Source organism: Suillus plorans (genome assembly GCF_016647745.1).
Source record: "Suillus plorans strain S12 chromosome Unknown HD556scaffold_4, whole genome shotgun sequence".
Taxonomy (NCBI): Eukaryota; Fungi; Basidiomycota; class Agaricomycetes; order Boletales; family Suillaceae; genus Suillus; species Suillus plorans.
In genome coordinates, this window is record NW_024537388.1 from 188,947 (window position 1) to 209,192 (window position 20,246).

The window sequence follows — 20,246 nt, forward strand, 5'->3', positions numbered from 1 at the left end:
AATTGAACCAAGAGATCACTGAAATTTATCCCGGCTTACAATAGAACTGCGGACACTAGTGAACCTGAGAAGGCTAGGTCGACATCCAGTCATGGGCCTCATGCGGGACAGTACAGGTAACAGAAGCCTACCGTAACCTTTACCATACCTCTGCTGTCAGCAGAATAAGCGTTCTGGTTTCTAACTTTTTTGCGCACTTCTCAGGCTTGCCGCTTGCATAGCATAGCTTTCGGAGATGGTCGTGGCCGCGTTTCGGTACCATGGGACAGAACGGCAGTGAAATATGTCCTTGCTGGCTCTGAGTCGTAGTGAATGGGTTCCGTACTGTGTCTCTAGTCAGAGAGAGTCAGGGGATGCACATACTATGGCATCGATGAACGCGTGCTCTGAAATTTTAGCCGACATGTCAAAATCACGTGGATGATGTCGGTAGGGGCAATGCATCATGTGTGTCAGATATCGACTCGTCATTCGCGCGTAATTCAATGAACTGATTGTCTTATCAGAATGGTACTATTTATAGAAAATAATCACACAGACCCGACATGCGACACAGTGCATTCGTTCGAAGCTACTAATAATAGGTTCATAACCGCAATACTACCGACATGTTCCCCACGAACGTAATATTTTATTACGATGCGGACAAGACTCAAGTCAAGTTCGCCTGGCACCGTCTAACGCAATGGGTAGCTCACCGTTGGCGACCCGCCCTCCTTTTCGACGTTGGGCTTACCTAGTCTTGTTTACCATCGCACTCGTCTGCATCGTTCCTTTCCATTCTTCGACCTTTATCTCTTCGGTCTTTCCTCAATCCACTCCACAGGAGTTTGCCCGAAGGAATCGGTGCGCAAGTCGAGAACCGCCTTCTGTAAGGTTAGCCCTTGGCTTCCGTTGAACGTCGTAGCATAAGCCGCACGCAATGGAAACTGCTTTCGATTGACCGTCTAGCTCGAACCCGGCGGATTGAACGTGAAAGTAATCTGAGGGAGACAGTGTCTTTCCTCCGTCTCGGGAATCTGCACTTCTATGAACCGGCGATGAAGACCGGCGATGCAGACACGCGCGTTCCGTACCAATCCTTTCTCGACTGATAGATTCCGTTGAATAGCGCATACGGCGCCGATCTTGAGGTCCAATCGATGGGGAGGAGTATTGGGATGCGTCAACATTGCGAGATAGTCAGGCGTTTGTTCAGGTGCGTCAGGAGGCACCTGTTCAGCTTCTTTCAGGCTGTCCGAACTGAAGTACGATTCTGCGCTCGCTGTCATCATCATCTTTCGTTCTGCGTGTCATAATTGACACTCGTACTCACCATAATCTCCCCGCAATGCATCTAATATCATCTCGTTGAACTCATCTACGAAAACGTTACACGGAGAGAGGAACAACCGCTGGAGCACCAGTGGAGCTCAAGTGGAGCGTGCACATGGGAGTCACAGGATATTGGAAATCGTTCTGTCCTTACAATATGTAGAATAACTTAACGTTGAGATTGGCTGTCGCAGCAATCATATCAACAGGACTATGACATCTGGAAATCAAGGTCTTCTCGTTCGTCACATCTGTGAAAGAGACCACGTAAAGCTTGCGAGTAAACATGATGTGTTTACATTTTCTACACAACCGTTTGAAAAGGCGCGGGCCCGCTGCGCCGCTGCGAGACTCGCGGTGAGGCTACTCGCATTCAAAAGTCGACACAGAAGGCTACACATTTCATAACTGATTCCAGATAGTACGTCTGCGTGAGGAGAGCACCACCCCAACCCGGTGAGCAGTGAGCGTCATAAGCTTGAAGGTCGATACTACTGATCCGGAGAAAACCAAGTCGAGACATCGCGGATCGGATGACTTCCGACGCAGTCGGGACTTGGCCCTCGTCGAGATCGGGTCAGATACTTACCAAATATTCGAAGTGACTCCACAGCAACGGTCATTCAACAAAGTTTACTACGACCAGTTGCTTCCAAGCATCGCTGGACAAACTCGCAGTGATGGGTGTACGAGCTGGTGTTGTCGTTTGCATAACCTCCTTCTTACTCGGTCAGTCTATTTTTTCACGACTTCCTCGGCGTCGACGTGTCATGTTAACATCTACCTTTCAGGTTCACTCTTTACTCATTGGATTGCAGACTCTCTGACTCTGTGGAAGTCACCAGTAACTGACGAGCATTTGTGGACCGCGGCTCTTTACTACTCGATACTGACCAAAGGTCCCGTGCAAATCCTCTACGTACTCTTTGGCATCATTATACTTGGCGGAACAACCATCTTTTGGAGTTTTAATGATTTGGAAGCGGGCAACTTGATGTTTGACGGAGGGAGCATATGTATGTGTTCTGCTCAAGTTCTCCATCGAACGTTTATCACCTATTCTATTTCTTAGTCCTCTACGGCGTTGCCGTCATCATGTATGCGTACTCCGTCATTCCCAGTCAGTCGAACCATAAAACCATGAGTTGCGATACTAAAGATATTCATCCCAGATCTCATGGATAAGTTCACGGAAATCCCGCCCTACCATATGAAGGACGCGTTTCCACGTTTGCTGAGAACACCTACTCTTGACCTCGCGTCAAATCACCTCGTTTGCAGCGTAGCGCTGACAGGTGTCCTGATACTTCAGGCTGGTCGGTGGTGGGCTGAACTATCCGACGGTGATGACGATGAAAACTATCTCTCTGAAAAAGTTGAAGACAATAACGCTGTTGAGGAGACAAAGTCAATGACACCCCTCGTAACAACCGCATGATGAAAGCCACCTTTCCACACATTATCTTCATGCAAGACTGCTTCCCAGTTATCCACACCTCTAGCACTCGTGCGTGCTCAAGTTTCAATCCACTGTTGGATAGTCTGGCCCCATCTAATACCCTTCACGATCATCGCGCATGGCATATCTTGGTTCCCAGGTCATCACATCTTCTTGCGGCAACAATGCTTCCATTGCGCACTGGACGAGTACTATTTACAAGTCGTTAATGATATATCATATGAACATGATGACTGCAAAGACTTGAAAAATGACGACATTTTGGAGATTCCAGAACGATCCGCACGATCCACTCGCCTTTGCTGGCCGAAGCCTCAGTACTAAGTTCTTATGGTACGTATGGATAATAGAGTTGTGCTCTAGTCTATGTGTAAAATGTCTGAATGAGCCTTTACTCCTGGACAATGTCCTCCTTCCTCGGTCTCGAGTCCTTGATTTCTTTGCCCTGACCTATTAACGTTTGGGCCTCATCATCGATCTCGATACCTAGCCTCATGATTAGACCATGTCCCCAATAGATGACCAGGTTGCTCACCAAGGCCCTCTTCCTTTACAAGACCGAGTACGTGCTCCAGCTCCACAAACCCATCTTTGTCGACATCTAGCTTTTGGATCACTGCTTGTCCGACTACGTCGTCAGGCTTGTGCTTGATCACAGCGAGTGCCTTTTCTAAGTCCTTCACAGGTATGCGTCCTTGTGGATCTGCAGAGAACATCTGCAAGGAATTGCCAACACGTGAATCGTATTCTTGCAATTGAGTGTCGATTTTTGTGAGCATTGTCCGGATACGTTTTGTCAGCGCCCCTGAAGGTGACTTGGGATCCTGAGTGAGATAATTAGTATGGAAATTGCAACAAAATTCAAAATACTACCTCTTCCGCCTGAAGGTTCTCCTCCATGAGGGCGCGAAGCTCATCACGTTCTTTCAGGACGCTAGACTGTGCTGACAAAATCGACAACGCTTCGCCAAGCTCCTTCAGTTGCTCGGTGGTCATACGAGCGTTCTCCTCTTCGAACCGTTCCGGATGAAGCTGCACCATGTAAATTAAAACATAGAAGTTAGGGTTTGAGGGTCAAAGTCACCTCAGTGTCAGGCAGAAGAGATTGTGCGGTGCGTGCTTCTGACTCATCGGCCTCACGCTTGGCGCGGCGCGCATCTTCTTCCTTTTGTTCCTGCTCCTCCTCATCTTCAATGAGTTCCTCTTGCTGTTGTAGAACTTCGAGCTTCTGTTTGTAGCTAGCGCTGTCCGAGTCAACCTCTAGTTCAGCCTCATTTAGCTGAGAGCGGACAGCGTCAATGATGAAGAGGAGAGTAAAAGGGAGTACGAACCAAGTTATCTGGCAATCCGCTCAGGACGCTTTCAAGGCTCTTAATGACAGTTGTTTTTCCATCTTCATCTTCACCAGGCTTGCGGTCGAAATGAAATGCTCGCCCGAGAATCAACAGTACACCAGAAACACGATTATGAAGATGCAGGTGAATCCAAGTAGTCAACTCGTCCCGGAGTCGTGCAGGAGAAACGCCAGTGGTACGGATACCACGCGACTGGCATGCAGCCTGCAACTCCGAAGTCGACAACTCATCGACACCTTCCGAGTAAATGACTTGATCGTCTCGGCGAAGATTCATGAGACGGGAACGAATGGCACCCCGAAGGAAATTGTCTGTGCCGAATGCATTGACGCCCATGTACCGACACATTGAAACGAGTTGCGGCCGAGACAAGTTATCAAGAGTAAGGTCATCGTCAAAGAGCTTAGCAACATTGATAATATCCGTTGCAGAGGGCGACTCTCCGGTGGAACGGACCCTCCTGAAAAACTCTTCGAAGGCGTCCGAGCCTACTATGTGGGCATTTGCCTTTAAGCCAGACTCTCGCAACGTTTCCTGGAGGAACTTTGCCATTTCGAGTCTCACTCGGAGGAGCTTTCGTTGTTTCTCTTCCTACTTGTGTATTAGCCAAGCGAAAGGAGAAAATACGCCATAATGCCTTACAGCAGCAAATTTGTCTTCAAAAGTCGAGGGAAGCATATTGGGGAATAGTTTCAAAGCAACAGGAAGTAGGAGCTCCATGAATGGCACAATGATGAAAACAGCGAAGGGTACGAGTCGAAGCAAGTCCTGGGTCGTACGCTTTAGCTAGATACCAATTATCATAAACTTGGCCGTCAGCGGTGTCAGAGATAATGTGCTCGCCTGTCGCCGTTCTCTTCGGGTCAAGCTTTCTCCATGAAGAATCTTCCACTGCAGTCTGGCGGAGATCCTGACTTCCGAAACAAGTAGCTTCGAGCCATGCCAATAGTGCGCCGCTTCGTGTTTCACTTTTTTCCAAGCCCGAGTCATGAACGGTGCGTCAGAGGCAGGATCTTTAGGTGCAGGGGATGCGGCCTTTGGTTCAAGAGTGGATGAATCGTCGGTGACAATTTTAGTCGTAGCATCACGGCTTGCAGGAACAGACGAAGAAGTTGATGTGCTCTGGGAGCGGTGCAAAATAAGAGCATAAGTTACGGAGTGCGGCGACACAATACGAGTACGTGGACCCAGAGAAATGTAACGAGTGGTTCGTGCTTCGATGAGTTGACGGCTATAACACCGCACAAAGGCAGCTTGCTGGGAGCGCGGTAGCCATACTGACATGGACGTTAAGAGAAAGATTGAAGAGTTCTAGCTAGCTAGATTACTGGTCGACCATAAAATTCACGGAATAGCACCAAATTGCTAATTGCATATTACGTCGTTCGGCCAACGTTCGGCAGAATCATATAATCGAACTCCGACACATTCTGAACCCCTTGTCGGTACTGCAGTGTGACTTGTCATCACTACAGGAACCTCTAGATTCCAGGCATGGCTCAATTGTATGGCATACAATTCATGTCATGGAGTCAGCGCTCAGCGCTCAGCATCCATGCACCTGGCCGACATCCTTTCCGTCCATATTCCGGCACACTAGACCAACGTCGATCAGGATAGCTTCATGGCTTGTCACAGCACCTTCTACATCGATCCCGCTTATGGGGTATGCTAGGTTTGTGGAACAGACTGCAAGGATGAGAAGGAGTGATTGTGTGCTCATGAGCATGGGCCTGGAGAGCGATGACGTGAAAGAGCTTGCTAGTGCGTTGTGGGAAATCGTTGATGGTATGGGAATGACTGATAATGAAAAACACCATCTTATTCGAGACAGTACTTTGCAGCAACCCGAAACAAGTGGCATAGGACTATGCATAAATACTTAAAGGGCAACCAAATACAGGGTATGTGTAGAACGAATCCTCAAATCTCAGCAATGCAACACCCTATTCGTATCTCATGTTAGGTCAATGTCCGATCCACCCAAAGAAACAAAGTTTATTTTACTCTCAGGTCCCGTTTGCGTCTTGCAGAGTCGCGAGTCCATTGCGTGACCTCGATACACGAGTACTACGAGCGCTATCTGGCGTACCCTTGTTTTTGATCACTGCTACATTATTATGCTACCTTCAAGCTCTTCAGCATGGATTCGAATGCAAAGAAACACAACAACCAAATTCAAGTCTGAGTGAGTTGCATCAATGATTCAGGCGTAACTGGAAGGCACGAGTAGGCTCCTACTATCTAAGTACCCAAGCAAAAGTACACAAGAACTTTGGTGAAACATTCTAGTCGACAAAAACACGACAGTATACGAAAAAGAAATAAACTATAGCTAGAGTGCAAGAATATGTATTAGGGTCATTTGTACAACATGTGAATATATACCAGACGACAGCCATACGACGTAGAAGCCTCGACGACGTGTTTCGCGACAGCATCGTCGACCTCCCAAAGTGTGCCAACGACGTTCTTGAACCCTGAAAACTGAATACCAGCTGCTAGGCGGACCACTTCGTCGGGCGTCTCCTCATCGCCTACAGCAGTATGACAAGCTAATAAGAACGCAAACTCGGCATGCGGAAGATGTTTCTCCACGATATCGAGCAGCGTCAGATGTTCGTGAATTATAAGGCTGCGCAGGGTCCTGCTTGCCATGGCAAGCAAGGTGCACCCGGGTATTCTGCTGCAAGGCTTCGAGTGCACCTGCTCGTGTGGCTTTGTCATCAGAAATAGTGGTGCGGTTGGCCGTTGCAGGGACGAAGCTTATGAGCAAGCTCGAGCTCGCTGTCGACACCCAAGAGCGTTTTGCCTTTCCCTGCACCCAGGTGACCCAGTCCGGTCGCCACAAATGATGGAGGCACGCGCTTCTTCATCGACTGTCTAGATCTGATCAAAGCCGAAAGTGTTGGCGTGTAAGAGCAAATGTAGAGATCTTCCAGGCATGGCTCCTTTCCAGAATGATCCGCCTTTGTTTGAAACGGATGAGCTGCATGCATGGAGAGGAATGGGTGCGAAAGCTGCAGTCGGACACAGCCAGATTCGAGAGCGGTGCTTTAGTTTGAGGACATGCTCGAGTATCTTGACGATGGGTAGCATGATCTGGTCCCATATTATCCGCAAGAGCACTATGAGATCCGTCCTCGACTCCCCTGGGTTCATCGAGATTCATCTCGTATTGCCCTGGTGAAGTGATCCTTGAGAATCTTCAGATCTGCGAGTGCGATGGGCGGTAAAGGAACATGATGGGGGTTTCCTGACGTCGGGACGATGATGGCGTGATGAACGTTCATGTATCATGCTGGAGTATTAAGGTTCTGAAATTGTGCGATGAGTGTAAACTCGTTGAAAGAAAATTATATATACAACCTCGGAACCATAAGCTGCTCCTCCTGCAGCAGTGTTTGTTTCATGTCGTGAGAACCTTGTTTGGGGAATCGTTGGCGAACACGTCCGATGCTCTCGATTGTGTGCTTGACCACGGGTAGACTTGAGTCCCCATTGTGAGCGGCGCTTCTTCAGGAGGCTGAATCTCATTCATTTGAGTATCGGATGCTCCACGTGTTTAAGTAGATGACCTACGATATCTTTGGTCTCCTTGTGTGTTCGAAGACATGATATAATCTCCGGATTGCTGTAACCACTAGCAACATATCGCTCCGAGTCTACTAGTGGTCTTATGATTGCATCCGGAGCGGCTGCGGTGCAAATGATATCAGTAGGAACTGATGAGTTCAACTTAATTCCAGTATAAACACTTACGAACCGAACCTTTTTGCCTTGTGGGCTAGGCATTATAAAAACGTGTTAGGACTCAGTACTGGGCTCCAGCACTTCCAAAACAATGGTACACTGGCACGAGAAGATGTTTCTGTATTAACGGTAGTACAAGTTTACAACGGAGCACGAGAGACCCATTGCACTGAGGCTTACAACGTGACACCACTTGCAACTCCTCTCGACTGTAAAGGAGTCCACATTTCCTTTATTATACTAACTGCGAGCATCAGGTCGTCCTTGCTGGGAATCAATGCGAATGCAGGCTTCAATATGCAGTCAAACCAGTGGTAGAATAAAACTAGGCATACATCGAATAAAATAAAATAAAGTGCAATACTCAAAACAAACAACGATCGGATATTGAAAATCCTTCCGGCATAGCGGCAAATCGATAACCATTGACCAAGAATCCACCATAGCAATATCGCGAGTATGCAAACTCTTCGATGCATCCGCCGTGCGGTTACGGTTGCGGGCCCAGGTCCGTCACGTCTTGGATTCACTTCCAGGAGCATCACTGGGGCAACACCACCTCCTTCCACGCCATGGTTCATCGATACTGAAGGTCCAGTTCAATCAATCACTAGGCATACTCCTCCTCACCTCGCTCCAAAAACCCATGAGCTTCCAGAAAACCTCTCTGCCGGGATAAGGCAACTATTTGTGCAGCTCAGTAAATCTCCTTTGCTAGAGCCATCGACTTTGAGTGTCGAACGACCTGTCGCCGCTCTTCCTGGTCCTCCATTACCTCGAACATTACCCAAGGGCCGCCGAAAACGCGGGCGCACATACTCTGGAGAAGGTCTTGTGGAAGAGCCCGGAGGTATATGGGACTGGGTAGTCACTGCTCAAGTGTGTACCCTACTGGCGCCCTCTGTCTTTCTTGTTAACCACTGTTTTGCAAGGTAAAAGAAGGCACCGAAAACCGAGGATCGATAGAAGCTGTCGTACGTCAAGTGCGAAAGACTGTGCGTCTGCTCAGCCCTTTTTCTTTTGCAGTAACTGAAAATTGTCGTCTAGCTATTGTCTGTCGACCCACCGCTGCCTCTTCCACCCAATTCTAAGCGGAGAATGCTCAATGGGTGGGCCATGATTGATGCAGGCAAATTTGCCGTACATATACTGAGCTGCGATGCGCGGCGGAAATATTTCGAAAGATCAGCTGCTGAGTGGTAGTTTGGCAGCCACTACGACGAATTACGATACATCCCCGACTCCCACTTTAGTGGGAAGACTGCACCGACGTGTATAATCTTCAATGGCACCATCGTCTGTGCCTCGCATCGTAAAAATATCACATCGTTGTCCATTTGCATTGCTTTGCTTTGCTCGTGTCGTCGATCGTATTTTCGTCAACACAGATGTGCAATATTGTATTAGTCTCCACAGCGAGTCTCCTGTTGTGAAATATGGTGCTTCTAAATTCGTTATGATATTCCGCTCGTTCTCAACCGTTATGGCCATGGGTAGAGTACACTGGGTTTGAGATTTGACTCGCTCTCGGAGTTTTGATGGCGTTGACTACATCTTAATGGGTCGAAATTACTGTCCACTATGTGCATGAAAAATAATTCCGTGTATTTTAACAAAAATGGCAAATATTCGAGATAAAGTATATATCAAAGTTCCCATGAAGTTCCCATGGTTGTTATTTGACCGCCATGTCGAGCAGAGCAGGTGGCCTGTACGGCGGCATTCAATTCTCTACTGGCGCAACCTTTAGCCTTTCCTCATCATCTACATCTGCTTCGCCTGCAACACCAACACCTGCAACCGGAGTAGACAAAGTCGAAGCTCCCGCAGCTCTAGAGGCTATTTCAGCACCAGCACCAAGTAGTACAAGCAATGATGGAACCAAGGCAGAGGATGGAAGTATTGGAGGAACAGAATCTGGGTCTGTAGGAAAGCTTTCAGCCGGTATCTCCCCCTCCTCTGCACATCGAGTCTAGAAGCAAAATATTGACCGTTGCAATCATCATGCTACTCCTCCGAACTCGCACAGGATGGTCCGCTGCGCTTGCGTTCGCCCCCGTCCGTCGTGCACCAGCAAAACCCAAGCCCGCTTTAACTCGCCTTCCCATGGGTGCCAAGACCCTACCCATTCCTGCAACAGCTGCAATTTCCGCTGCCACGCCAGCTTCGGGTCTTTCCGCAACAGCCGTCGTCTTCGCTCCGCCGGAACTAGTAACTACGGATCAACAAGAAGAAGTCAAGGATGATACCGTCCAGAAAGACTCCACATGGCGCAAAAAGGAAGGCTGGGGCAAGAAAGTCAAACCTCCATCCATGATACTTGATGAAGATATCAATGGCTTCAAGGCTCAGCACAAACGCAGGGCTGGCGGAGGGGGCGGTGGAAGGAAGGGGAGGAAGGTATGTATTTCTTGACCCAGTTTGGTATCTTGGTTGATTCTTGATATGCAGAATAAGAATGCCCCAGTTGCGGCAGTATGGGATCCGTTGGAGCCTTACGACACTCTCAAGCCGAATGACTACAACGAATATAAGTTATGGAAGCAACGTGACCGCGTCGAGCGGGCATCCGAACGTGCGGCTGAAAGGAAGCGTGCTCGCGAGGCTCTCGACAGAGGAAGTGACCACTCTGGCAGTGACAGTGAAGGCCAACGCCCAAAAAAGAGTGGTGTGCAAACCAACCCTGGATATGTGGCAAGGTTTAACTTTTGGTTTCAGGGAGATTTGACCACGGGTCTTTTGATAAGTGGTCTCGCGCAGATGACGAACGTCCCCGTGGGCTTGGTGCCTCCAACACTCCGGCAGTTCATGTGGATCGCAATATGTCAGGGGAGGAGGCCTTTCAGCGGCGACTTGCAATGTCTGCTGGTGCCGCCGCTCGAGTACCGTCACCGACTCCTGTGCCTGTTGATCATAACTTATCGGGTGAGGAAGCCTATCAGCGCCGCCTTGCCATGGCCTCAGGAGGTAACCACCCGCCCGTGTTCTCTGCATCCGCATCCCCTCTCCGTCAACCATCGCCGGGCGGCAGCGATGACGAGCCATCAAGCCAGCCACCTGCTCCCGTAATGCAGCCGGCACAATTGATGGTGCCTGTGCCTCCAACGCGTTCTCCCCCTCCATTGGCATACAACCCCTTTGCACCACCGGCGAATATTCCACCGCCGCCACCTCCACCATCATCTCAAATACCAGTTGCACTTGAAGACAAGGTCAAGGCTGCCGCAAGTATCGCAGCACGTCTCAGTGCGCTTGCTGCGGCTGCAGGTGGGCCGGGGCCAGGATCAAGTCTACCTGGCGCAGTACCGCAAGAAGAAGCTCAAACACGGTATGTCCGAGTACATTTACTGTCGAATGTGTCTGATAATTTTATCAGTCCTGATCCACAGGGTTTTGCAGCTCGTATGATGGCTAAGTGGGGGCACAAGGAAGGTCAAGGTCTGGGTGCGGATGGGAGCGGTATTGTAAACGCTCTCACAGTCGAGCAAGTCGCTGCCCAAGGCAAAGGCAAGAAGGGTCAAAATCAAGCGCAGGGCCCAGTCAAAGTCAAACCAGCTATGGGTTCAAAGATGGGTCGGATCATCAATGACAATGAGGACGCGAAGGGTCGTGAAGATCGTTTAAGGTTTGGGGAGGCTAGCCGCGTGGTGGTGCTAACGAATATGGTTGGACCGGAAGATGTGGACGATGGCGATCTGAGAGATGAAATCGGTCAGTCTCAGACATTTCATTTGTCATATTTTGACTAAATTCCTCCAGGCGAAGAGTGTTCGAAGAATGGAACCGTCGAGCGAGTTATTGTACATCTGACTCAACCTCGGCCGGCGGACCCAGAGGAATCTGTCCGCATATTTGTGTTGTTTGCAGGTCCCTCTGGTGCGTGGAAGACCGTGAGGGAGTTGGATGGCAGGTATTTTGGAGGGAGGGCTGTGCGGGCAAGATACTTTTCGGAAACTGCTTTCTCTCTACATGACTTGGATGTTGCAATCGCTTAGCTACTAGGATTAGTCGATATAGGTCGCCCCGATGTACAGCGACCATTACAAATGTATTAGTCAGAGTCCCCTATCTATGTTTAAAAGGTGGCTAGTTGTAGCTAGCGCACGATATCGATGGCACCCCCTGCCCCTAGAACATCATTCATAACCATTGTTACTACATCTTCACATGTCAAAACTCTCCCAGAGAGCAAACGGTTCAGCGAGACATCGAAATCGGAGGAAATAAAATCTGCGTTACAGAACGCGCTTGCCCACAACGTTCCTGTAAGTCCTTCGGGCAGGACCCTCAAGACCATTCTGTCCCTGGGATCAAGGGACCTTTCATCTTATTCTATTGGTGAAGTCACAATGCCCGAGGGTGCGTGGGCAAAACCGGTCCAAGTGGAGATCTCATCTCGTGAGAAGGATTTCGAGGTAAGCCTTACACAATTGGTATCAATATATGACAGGAATTGAGGGACGACGGGCAGGTGCTGCAGTATGACGCTCCAAATGCCACTTTATTAACTGCGCGATACACAACGTAAATGCGCGATACACACCGAGTGCGCGATACACAATGTCGAGTGCGCGATACACAATGTCGAGTGCGCGATACCATACTACTAGTACTATGTCAAGTAGGTAGTACTTCTAATCAACTGGATGGCTGAAATCTTCGAAGCTGGGCTCAATGATCAAGCATTTTGCAAGATTGTCAGCTGTACGAGTGATGAGTGTCCGCTCATGATCAAAAGCGCTTTGAGCTTTTACAGTATAGAACACCGCCTTCCAACAGTCCAAGTTGATCTCTCCAATGTCAAGTTTTTCGAATTGTTCAACAGCATCCTTGTAAGGTTGTGGATTTCGTCCGTCCAGCAAAAACCTGCCCATTCTGTTCCACCACAGCTGCTTCCAGTCTTCCTCACATCTCGTTTGCTTCATGCAAGTTGCTGCATGCACCATGGGTGGGGCTTTGCATGTGATGATCCGACGGTGTACATCGAGGTGTTCCTTGACTTTGAACATTGTGTTCCATACAATAGATCCAACCGTGTGACGTTCCTCGTCAGATATATCATTGATGCGAGCTGAAACGAGCCGCTCGAAAGCATGTGGAAAGAAGTCTTTGATATTGTACTTCAATGCGAGTGAGATAAGTTGTGTTGGTTCGAGTGAGTAGTGTTGGCGCTGGAGATGACGAACAGCGTAGACACGTGCATCTTTGCAAAGATACATATCACTCAGCTCCAGTAGTTGAATGATGGTGTTATTGGGTATTTTGAGAACATCGGGCCTCCATCTGTAATAAGATATTGGCCATTGGAGTCCATTGCAAAAAAAACGACTCACTTATTGTAACAGACAGAAAGAAACAATTCGAAAGCACTTTCGCTTACTTGCAACGGCACACAGATGGGCTTGTCGTCAGCGCTACCATCAACCTCTTGAAATTGGGTGCCCTGGCTTGCAGCAAACATATCCCGAAAAGCAAGTGATTTATCACCAAGAATGCTTGCGTGCACCCTGAAGAGCAAGTTTCCCGCCTGCTAGTATATCAATCCACCTGGAATAGCTCTGATAGTTAAGTGACACACGAACCTGGAAGATGTGGGTGCCATCCAGGAAATAAAACATTTGATGGTGTCGAGCTGCAGTCATTGAATCACCGCAACAATTTGAACTTCAATCGAGTAGATATTGCATGAACACGAAGGACAGCTTGGAAGAGATAGCCTGAGTGAGTTGTTAGTAATAAAACCGGACACAGAAAAGCAATACATTGAACACACAAAACACGTCACCTGTGAATTATGCTCGTGGAACTCTAGAACAGTTGTTTTTCTAGCCGACGTTGACTCCTTGGAGTACAAAAACAATGGATACTGGTCCTTCATTGCCGTTGTCGCTTCCACTTCTCCCTGAAACTAAAAATTGGTCAGCAGAAATCCGAGCTGCCTATGAGAATGTCCAACATACTTATGATCATGCCGTTCGAGTTCTTCGAGCAGATGGAGCTGACCCTACCCGCATTGCTTTCCATGTGGATGCCATCTCATCAAATGCTCTTCCAATCCTCGAAGCACTCATACCAGATAATGACATTGCCAATTTGGATGACAATTCAGAGTCTCTCCCAGTCAAATGGCTAGCTGATGTAGCTGCAATACTTGGGTGCGCAGTTTCGAATCTGGAGCAGCTAGGAACAACTGTAAACGAGCAGTAAGTCAAATTTTCGATCAACATATAGATACTGACACAGGATCTTACAGAGAGGAGCATAACATTGATATACAAGAGTACACTGGAATTGCAAGAACTGGAAAATGAGGACGTCCGAAGAAAATAATAGATCTTGATTTCTTGAGGGAGGCCACCTCTGCTCGACATCAAATCAGGCATGTTGAGCTAGCGAAGATTGTTGATGTTCATCGAGAAACACTACGGCGCTACATGCGTCAACATGGCATTGAAAGGCAATATTCCAACCTTTGTGACTGTGACCTGGATGCTTTGGTGAAAGTATTCAAATGTCGTAGACCAGAGTCCGGTTTTCAGTACCTTGTTGGTTTTCTTCGACAACAAGGTGTCCGTGTACAACACAGGCGAATATGGCAATCCTTGCGGCGAGTTGACAGAATTGGACAGCACTTAAGACGGCAACAAATTATTCGAAGAAGGAAGTATGAAGTAAAACGGTCCAATGCTCTTTGGCATTTGGACGGACACCATAAAATGATCCGATGGGGGTTCGTCGTCCATGGTTTCATTGATGGTTACTGCAGAACAGTGTGTAATTGTCATCACAGGTTGAAAGTTCGACTAATACCTGCCTAGGTGGTTGCACTGAGAGCAAGCACAAATAATTGTGCTGCAACAGTTCTTGATTTATTTCTTGAAGCACATGAAGAGTATGGTATGCCATCACGTATGTGAGGCGATCGTTGTCTTCTTAGATAGATGATCTATAGATGAACACCTATAAAACCAAATATCTCCACGGTCAGCGATTCAGACAAATACCAATGACTGATAACGTGGTCGTTCGTGGGTGGCTTGCCTTGCTCCTAAGATACAGTCAGTAGAATATGGCTCGCACAAAAAGTCAGTAGTCAGCGATCAGCAGTCAACAGTCAATCCAACAATATGGATATGAAACACAGCGATGAGAGAAAAACACAGAACTCGGTCAGTCAGCGATTGACAACAACAACAATCACAACAACACAGACAACAACAAAACAAATCAGGAAACACAGTCACTCTAACAATATAGAGATGACACAAAACAAACAGACACTCTTCCTAACACTTCACACAGCAACAAGGATTCGTACACAAACTTAGTGCAGCAAGTTGTGCGGAGTTACAATGAGAGTCCCCCTCAATACAAAAACAGGTGAAACTACCGTCAGGCCTAGTCAAGCCTTTGTAGCACTCTTAGCCTAATATTGAACCTGCTGCCAAGGAACTCACAATGAGTATTAAACAGACTCAGAAACGGGTGACCTTGGACTTCAATACCAAGTCCCCTTTTCAATAGCTAAAGTCTAACTCGCAATGACTACCCTCGATCGGTATAACACACAGATGTAAGAGGTCAGGTATCACTGTCAACACCTAAAGTCTCCTCACTAGACTATCAGAGTCTTCCGTGGACAAAAAGAGACAACACCAAACTTCTGGGTAAGAATGAGACTGAAACTTTGGTACTTGAGAGAAAGTTGATAGGTTGAGTCAATCAACAAAATGAGACCGCTACAACAACAAAAACACAAACACAAACACAAACACAGAGACTGTTAGCAACAACGATCACAAAGCAAACAGACAGCGATCAGAGAGATGGTCAGTATAGACAGTCACCAACGCACCACACACTTGAGACAGAGAGAGAGAAACAGAAACAGAGAAACAGAGAAACAAAGAAACAGAGAGAGAAACAGAGAACACGAGCTTCAGTCACGAATCTCAGACACGATCTCAGAGAGAGAAAAAAAGAAAAACAATCACAGAGAGATTCACAGACAGAGACACAGACAATGACACAAAAAGAAACAGAGAAATTCAGACAGACAATCAAGAGAAAAACAGAAAAAGAAATATTAGTCTTGCTAGTCATCAGACACAGTGAGCTCAAGGTATGTGCTAGATGTTCAGCACAATGAGCTCGAAAGTGTGGTGCTGGTTGTTGAGCACAGTGAGCTCCAACCTTGAACTGCACTTGCTGGTTGCCGATTCACACTTCACTCACAATTTTATTCTGAGAGTCAAAAACAGTGGGGAACTGCTTGTTTTATTGGGCAAAAAGCTGGTCCTTATATAGACAAATTTGGTGGCTATACTACTAGTTTCTCGTACTTAAAGTTGTAACTTTAGTTCGATAGTACCAAGTCACACAGTATCTTTGAGTTCAAAAGTAAATATTCATAACTCTAGTTAGTATAATGATGAGTCAGCAAGAGCTGCGTATGGATCATGTGTCAGGTGACCCTTGATGACTCAGCTAGACAAGAGTGAGAAATGATTACATATTGTGTACATATGTTTATAAAATCTGTGGCTGATGAATTGACTGGTAGCATAATGACATAGGACGCGTGTTTAGCGATTTGTAAGCTTTCCCACAGGGTAATCTTATGCAAACATATTTTTCACAGTCACCTGATATGTGTGAGAATCTGTCTGAGTCACCCTCATGGCTGACTAAGCAAAACTCATCGCAGGAATAAATGTGCAAAAATATTCAATCCGCTCGCGTACAAACTCGTAAAAGTGAAAAAAAGCGAAAAATATTCCCTTAGCCTCAGTCTGACTTCAGGTCACAGGGAAAATGATTTCATAGTGATTCTAGGGCATAGGGGCTCATAGGAGAGTATCGGTCATCCATGCACCGAACCAGTTTGGTGCAGGTCATCGTGGTGGTGAAAATATTGATGTTGCCACTTATATGGTCATGCAAAATGGCCCAAATCGTGGCTCATTTATGTGGGGATCGTAAGCACTGTATTAAAATATAATTCTTTGAATGTTATGCTCACACAAATACTATAGGTCCACACGAAATTCCAGGATTGAGCGGCTTTGGGTTGAAGTAGGAACTCAGTTTGTGAGATGTTGGAGGGCATTCTTCAACCACTTGGAGAGACTGCATAGTCTTGATATCGAGAAGACAGGCCATCTGTGGCTCCTCCAGAATTTATTCTTGGATGCTATCAATGACGACTGTAAGACTTTTTGTGAAGAATGGAACCTTCATCCAATTGCTGGCCCGTCAACAAACAACAAGAGTCCACAGGTAGGTAACATTTCGAGTTGAAATTTGAACACAGTCATATTTTGTCACAGGATCTACGACTGATAAGTCAGGCAACACTGGGTGTTTACAGGGACAACTGCGATGGAGTTCACCCAGACACAATTGAACGATATTATGGCACCCATGGCCAAGAACAGACTCGTTGTCATGGGCAGACTGGTGCTGGCCATCCTGATGATGAAGACACCAATTCGGAGGATCAGCTCATCTTACAGATAGAAGAAGATCAGGAACAGAACGTTCGCCATGCTGCTATTGAAGTTCCTGGAAAGAAAAGCCCCTTTGTGACCCAACATGATGAGAACCTTTTTTTTTTGATGCTTGAGCAGATAGTTATTGAGGGCATCGTACCAGAAGGTTATGGCTTGCTCCCTGGTGAGCAAGATGATGATGATACAGCTATGGCTGAAGTCTTACAATTTGGGAGGCACAGAACAAAATCTGTCGTAGTTTCATTAAGAGATGCTGTCTGGGAAGCTCGTGCGACACTTTGGTGTCAAGCACTATCAGCATTATCTTTGTTCGAAACTGAAGGATATTTTTAGCTATACATACATAGTGAATCAAATAAGCTCGAAAATTGATGAGAGACTTAGAATCAATAACCAAAGCTTATGCAAGATGTAAATATATGAAGTACTACATCTTCTCGTTCTCCCGAACCATCTCTACTTCATCCTGTATGCTGCTATGTCCGACCGCAATGAAAGGTACTGCCGAGACTTTCATGAAGGCAGGCAAGCATGCACATGTGAATACTTCACCCCACCTTCTAATCCTGATGCTCCTTACTACTGTCGAGAATGTCAGCATGGCTTTAGCAAGCATCCCATGGCTCTGGATTCTACGAGAGACATACCTCAAAAGCAAGACAGCACAGCACCATCTGGAAAAAAGAGGCTCGTCAGCATATTCAAAGAAAAAATCAGTTCAGGGTCTGCAGCAAGACCCTCGCGAACCACTACCTCATCCAAAAGCATGCTCAATCAAAAAACAGGTGTCGAGCAAGCTAGGGACGAAGTCTTGAATGGATACAGGACTGGTTTGAATTTGCAGAACAGTAAAGTCAATAAGGTGCGAAACGTGCAATGCATAATGAGTGGCACTCACAGGTTGAAACAGTTGCAATTTTGCCGAGTTACCAGTACTAAGGCAAGGGCTGCAAGCCAATTCGATTCAGAGGATAAAGTTGCCAAGGTTGCATCGTGGCTTCTTTTGGTGAATAATCTTGATGTAAATTCAGAATATCTATCTCTTTCTTCGCACAAGAAAAACTAACACAATATGATGAAGGATGATGGTAATCTCATTAACACAAGTCCACCATCACGAACACAGTCACTCAACATGGAGCGCCGTCAATGAGCACATATTGAGACAGCTAATAGGTTTTCCTTCAGTCAAACGTGGACTCATGACAAAGTCCATCATTACCTGCAAAACGAGGTGTTTCCATTAGCATTTGAGTACGTCAATTCAACAGAAAAGGGGAAAGGAATTGGCATACCTTCTTGCCCATGGGTTTTAATAAGCAAGGAGAGGCTCCGATATGAGGTTGTAAACATTGACAACCCCACCGGCAGTGATCTTGCATGATTCCGAGGCAGACCCAAGTGCCCTGTAAAAGATGCCAATGTCATCATAGGTAAGGAGCCTCTGTCTCGTATAATCTATTGATGTTAACCTTAGTACTATTTTCAGCCTTACGGAGAAGATTGCCAGAACATATATATGCGTCATGGGATCCTGAATATCGAGAAATGGGGGACAACGGGATGTTTCTTGATTCCGATGATGCTTCAAGTTTCGAGGCCAAACCAAGAATCCTAACACGTGCGGGTAAGTTTATTGGTTTACTTATTATTTACTACATATTTATCCAACTTTCTTTCTCATTTGCTAGCCGCTGCAAAGCTCAAACGTGGACGACAATCATCACCATCCATTGAGATTCTCTCCGACACTGAATACAAACCAACCACCAAAAAAATGAAAGGTGCGCACCACGTAGTTCACAGAATATACTGTTGCTTATTCATTGTCTTGATACTACTAGGCATTGTAACAGTGAAACGAGAGGATTTTGCATTGGATTTCCAAGCACCGAATGCAGCGGCCTCTCAGCCTAAAAAACGTGAGTTTGTAGTATCTAAACACTATTTTTTCTCACTAGCTTGGAATTCAGTTTTTCTAGAAAGTTCCAATGCAGATATGGACGAACTTCCTGATGTTATTCGACAGTTGTCGCTGGTGCCACAGACCCCACAGAAAAACACTGTCCCTTCCAGCTCTTTTTTCAGCGCTGCATCAGAGGTTGGATCAAGTCGTCAGGTGTCCCATTTTGGTACCGCTGATTTACTGTCTGCGCAGTTCCAGTTTTCGAACCTTCGTCGTGTTGCCATGCCGCCTGATTTTGTGGAACCCCAACCATCCGATATAATCTTACGGGGTATCCGCGACCCTGATAGCCCATCTGCCCCTCCTCGTATTAATCCTTGGTCTGAGGATTATTTCATCGGCGACGTAACTATCTCTGTCTAATTTCTCGTGCCCTACTGCGATCTACTTGATATCTTTTCTAGTACAATAATCATCACTACTACTGGCCAGGCCCTTGGTTGCCAATGCTGGCAACTTTCGGGTCTTTCTTTCCTACTCTCGGACTCTACTTTGTTAGCGCTTATAGAGTTTAGTTTTGCCTTCGAAATCCATGATATTGTCATTTTGAAGCACTTCTAAGACAACTTCAAGGCCCAACTTGAAAGCTCAGGCTGCGGCTCTTTTCGTGTCGCGCACTCGACGTTGTGTATCGCGCACTTGACATTGTGTATCATGCACTCGACGTTGTGTATCACGCATTTACGTTGTGTATCGCGCAGTTTATTAAAGTGGCATTTGGAGCGTCATACTGCAGAAGTATGCTGCTGAATCTGCACAAATATTATTTGTGCCCCCCCGAAATAAAATGTGTGCCCCCCCGGAAACTGAATTGCTGCTGAATCTGCACAAATATTATTTGTGCCCCCCCGAAATAAAATGTGTGCCCCCCCGGAAACTGAATTTGT

The 20,246-nt window shown here is 46.8% G+C and overlaps 9 protein-coding genes across 9 annotated transcripts; 6 read left to right on the forward strand and 3 right to left on the reverse strand.

Annotated features, from left to right (window-relative positions):
- Window positions 1-1,861: 1,861 nt before the first annotated feature.
- Window positions 1,862-3,040, forward strand: HD556DRAFT_1329090 (Shr3 amino acid permease chaperone). The gene is made up of 4 exons (XM_041301638.1): window positions 1,862-2,043; window positions 2,106-2,330; window positions 2,387-2,434; window positions 2,487-3,040. Exons 1-4 carry the CDS (start codon window positions 1,995-1,997, stop codon window positions 2,750-2,752), a joined length of 588 nt encoding a protein of 195 aa, XP_041165944.1. The 5' UTR covers window positions 1,862-1,994; the 3' UTR covers window positions 2,753-3,040.
- On the reverse strand, window positions 3,041-5,491 carry HD556DRAFT_1329094 (LETM1-like protein-domain-containing protein). The gene is made up of 7 exons (XM_041301639.1): window positions 4,972-5,491; window positions 4,771-4,914; window positions 4,105-4,719; window positions 3,858-4,052; window positions 3,647-3,805; window positions 3,309-3,597; window positions 3,041-3,259 (listed from the first exon to the last, which is right to left on the reverse strand). The coding sequence occupies exons 1-7, from the start codon at window positions 5,410-5,412 to the stop codon at window positions 3,165-3,167; spliced, it is 1,938 nt and encodes a 645-aa protein (XP_041165945.1). The 5' UTR covers window positions 5,413-5,491; the 3' UTR covers window positions 3,041-3,164.
- On the reverse strand, window positions 5,492-6,999 carry HD556DRAFT_1523604 (uncharacterized protein). The gene is made up of 2 exons (XM_041309221.1): window positions 6,533-6,999; window positions 5,492-5,861 (listed from the first exon to the last, which is right to left on the reverse strand). Exons 1-2 carry the CDS (start codon window positions 6,853-6,855, stop codon window positions 5,675-5,677), a joined length of 510 nt encoding a protein of 169 aa, XP_041165946.1. The 5' UTR covers window positions 6,856-6,999; the 3' UTR covers window positions 5,492-5,674.
- A 1,281-nt stretch (window positions 7,000-8,280) lies between these two features.
- Window positions 8,281-9,469, forward strand: HD556DRAFT_1329106 (uncharacterized protein). The gene is made up of 3 exons (XM_041301640.1): window positions 8,281-8,760; window positions 8,814-8,876; window positions 8,929-9,469. The coding sequence occupies exons 1-3, from the start codon at window positions 8,341-8,343 to the stop codon at window positions 9,082-9,084; spliced, it is 639 nt and encodes a 212-aa protein (XP_041165947.1). The 5' UTR covers window positions 8,281-8,340; the 3' UTR covers window positions 9,085-9,469.
- Window positions 9,470-11,990, forward strand: HD556DRAFT_1329113 (uncharacterized protein). Its single transcript, XM_041301641.1, has 6 exons — window positions 9,470-9,825; window positions 9,911-10,281; window positions 10,333-10,549; window positions 10,600-11,209; window positions 11,258-11,592; window positions 11,641-11,990. Exons 1-6 carry the CDS (start codon window positions 9,570-9,572, stop codon window positions 11,874-11,876), a joined length of 2,025 nt encoding a protein of 674 aa, XP_041165948.1. The 5' UTR covers window positions 9,470-9,569; the 3' UTR covers window positions 11,877-11,990.
- A 525-nt stretch (window positions 11,991-12,515) lies between these two features.
- HD556DRAFT_1226783 (uncharacterized protein) lies at window positions 12,516-13,342 on the reverse strand (the record flags this gene model as incomplete). Its single annotated transcript, XM_041297110.1, has 2 exons — window positions 12,516-13,158; window positions 13,215-13,342. The coding sequence occupies 2 exons, from the start codon at window positions 13,340-13,342 to the stop codon at window positions 12,516-12,518; spliced, it is 771 nt and encodes a 256-aa protein (XP_041165949.1).
- A 398-nt stretch (window positions 13,343-13,740) lies between these two features.
- Window positions 13,741-14,192, forward strand: HD556DRAFT_1437365 (uncharacterized protein; the record flags this gene model as incomplete). The annotated part of the gene is made up of 2 exons (XM_041305694.1): window positions 13,741-14,084; window positions 14,135-14,192. 2 exons carry the CDS (start codon window positions 13,741-13,743, stop codon window positions 14,190-14,192), a joined length of 402 nt encoding a protein of 133 aa, XP_041165950.1.
- Window positions 14,193-16,890: 2,698 nt separating this feature from the next.
- Window positions 16,891-17,726, forward strand: HD556DRAFT_1226545 (uncharacterized protein; the record flags this gene model as incomplete). The annotated part of the gene is made up of 2 exons (XM_041297084.1): window positions 16,891-17,160; window positions 17,211-17,726. The coding sequence occupies 2 exons, from the start codon at window positions 16,891-16,893 to the stop codon at window positions 17,724-17,726; spliced, it is 786 nt and encodes a 261-aa protein (XP_041165951.1).
- An 820-nt stretch (window positions 17,727-18,546) lies between these two features.
- On the forward strand, window positions 18,547-18,777 carry HD556DRAFT_1227237 (uncharacterized protein; the record flags this gene model as incomplete). Its single annotated transcript, XM_041297151.1, has 1 exon — window positions 18,547-18,777. A coding segment is annotated over one exon (231 nt), but the record flags the coding sequence as incomplete, so codon positions are not given.
- Window positions 18,778-20,246: the final 1,469 nt, after the last annotated feature.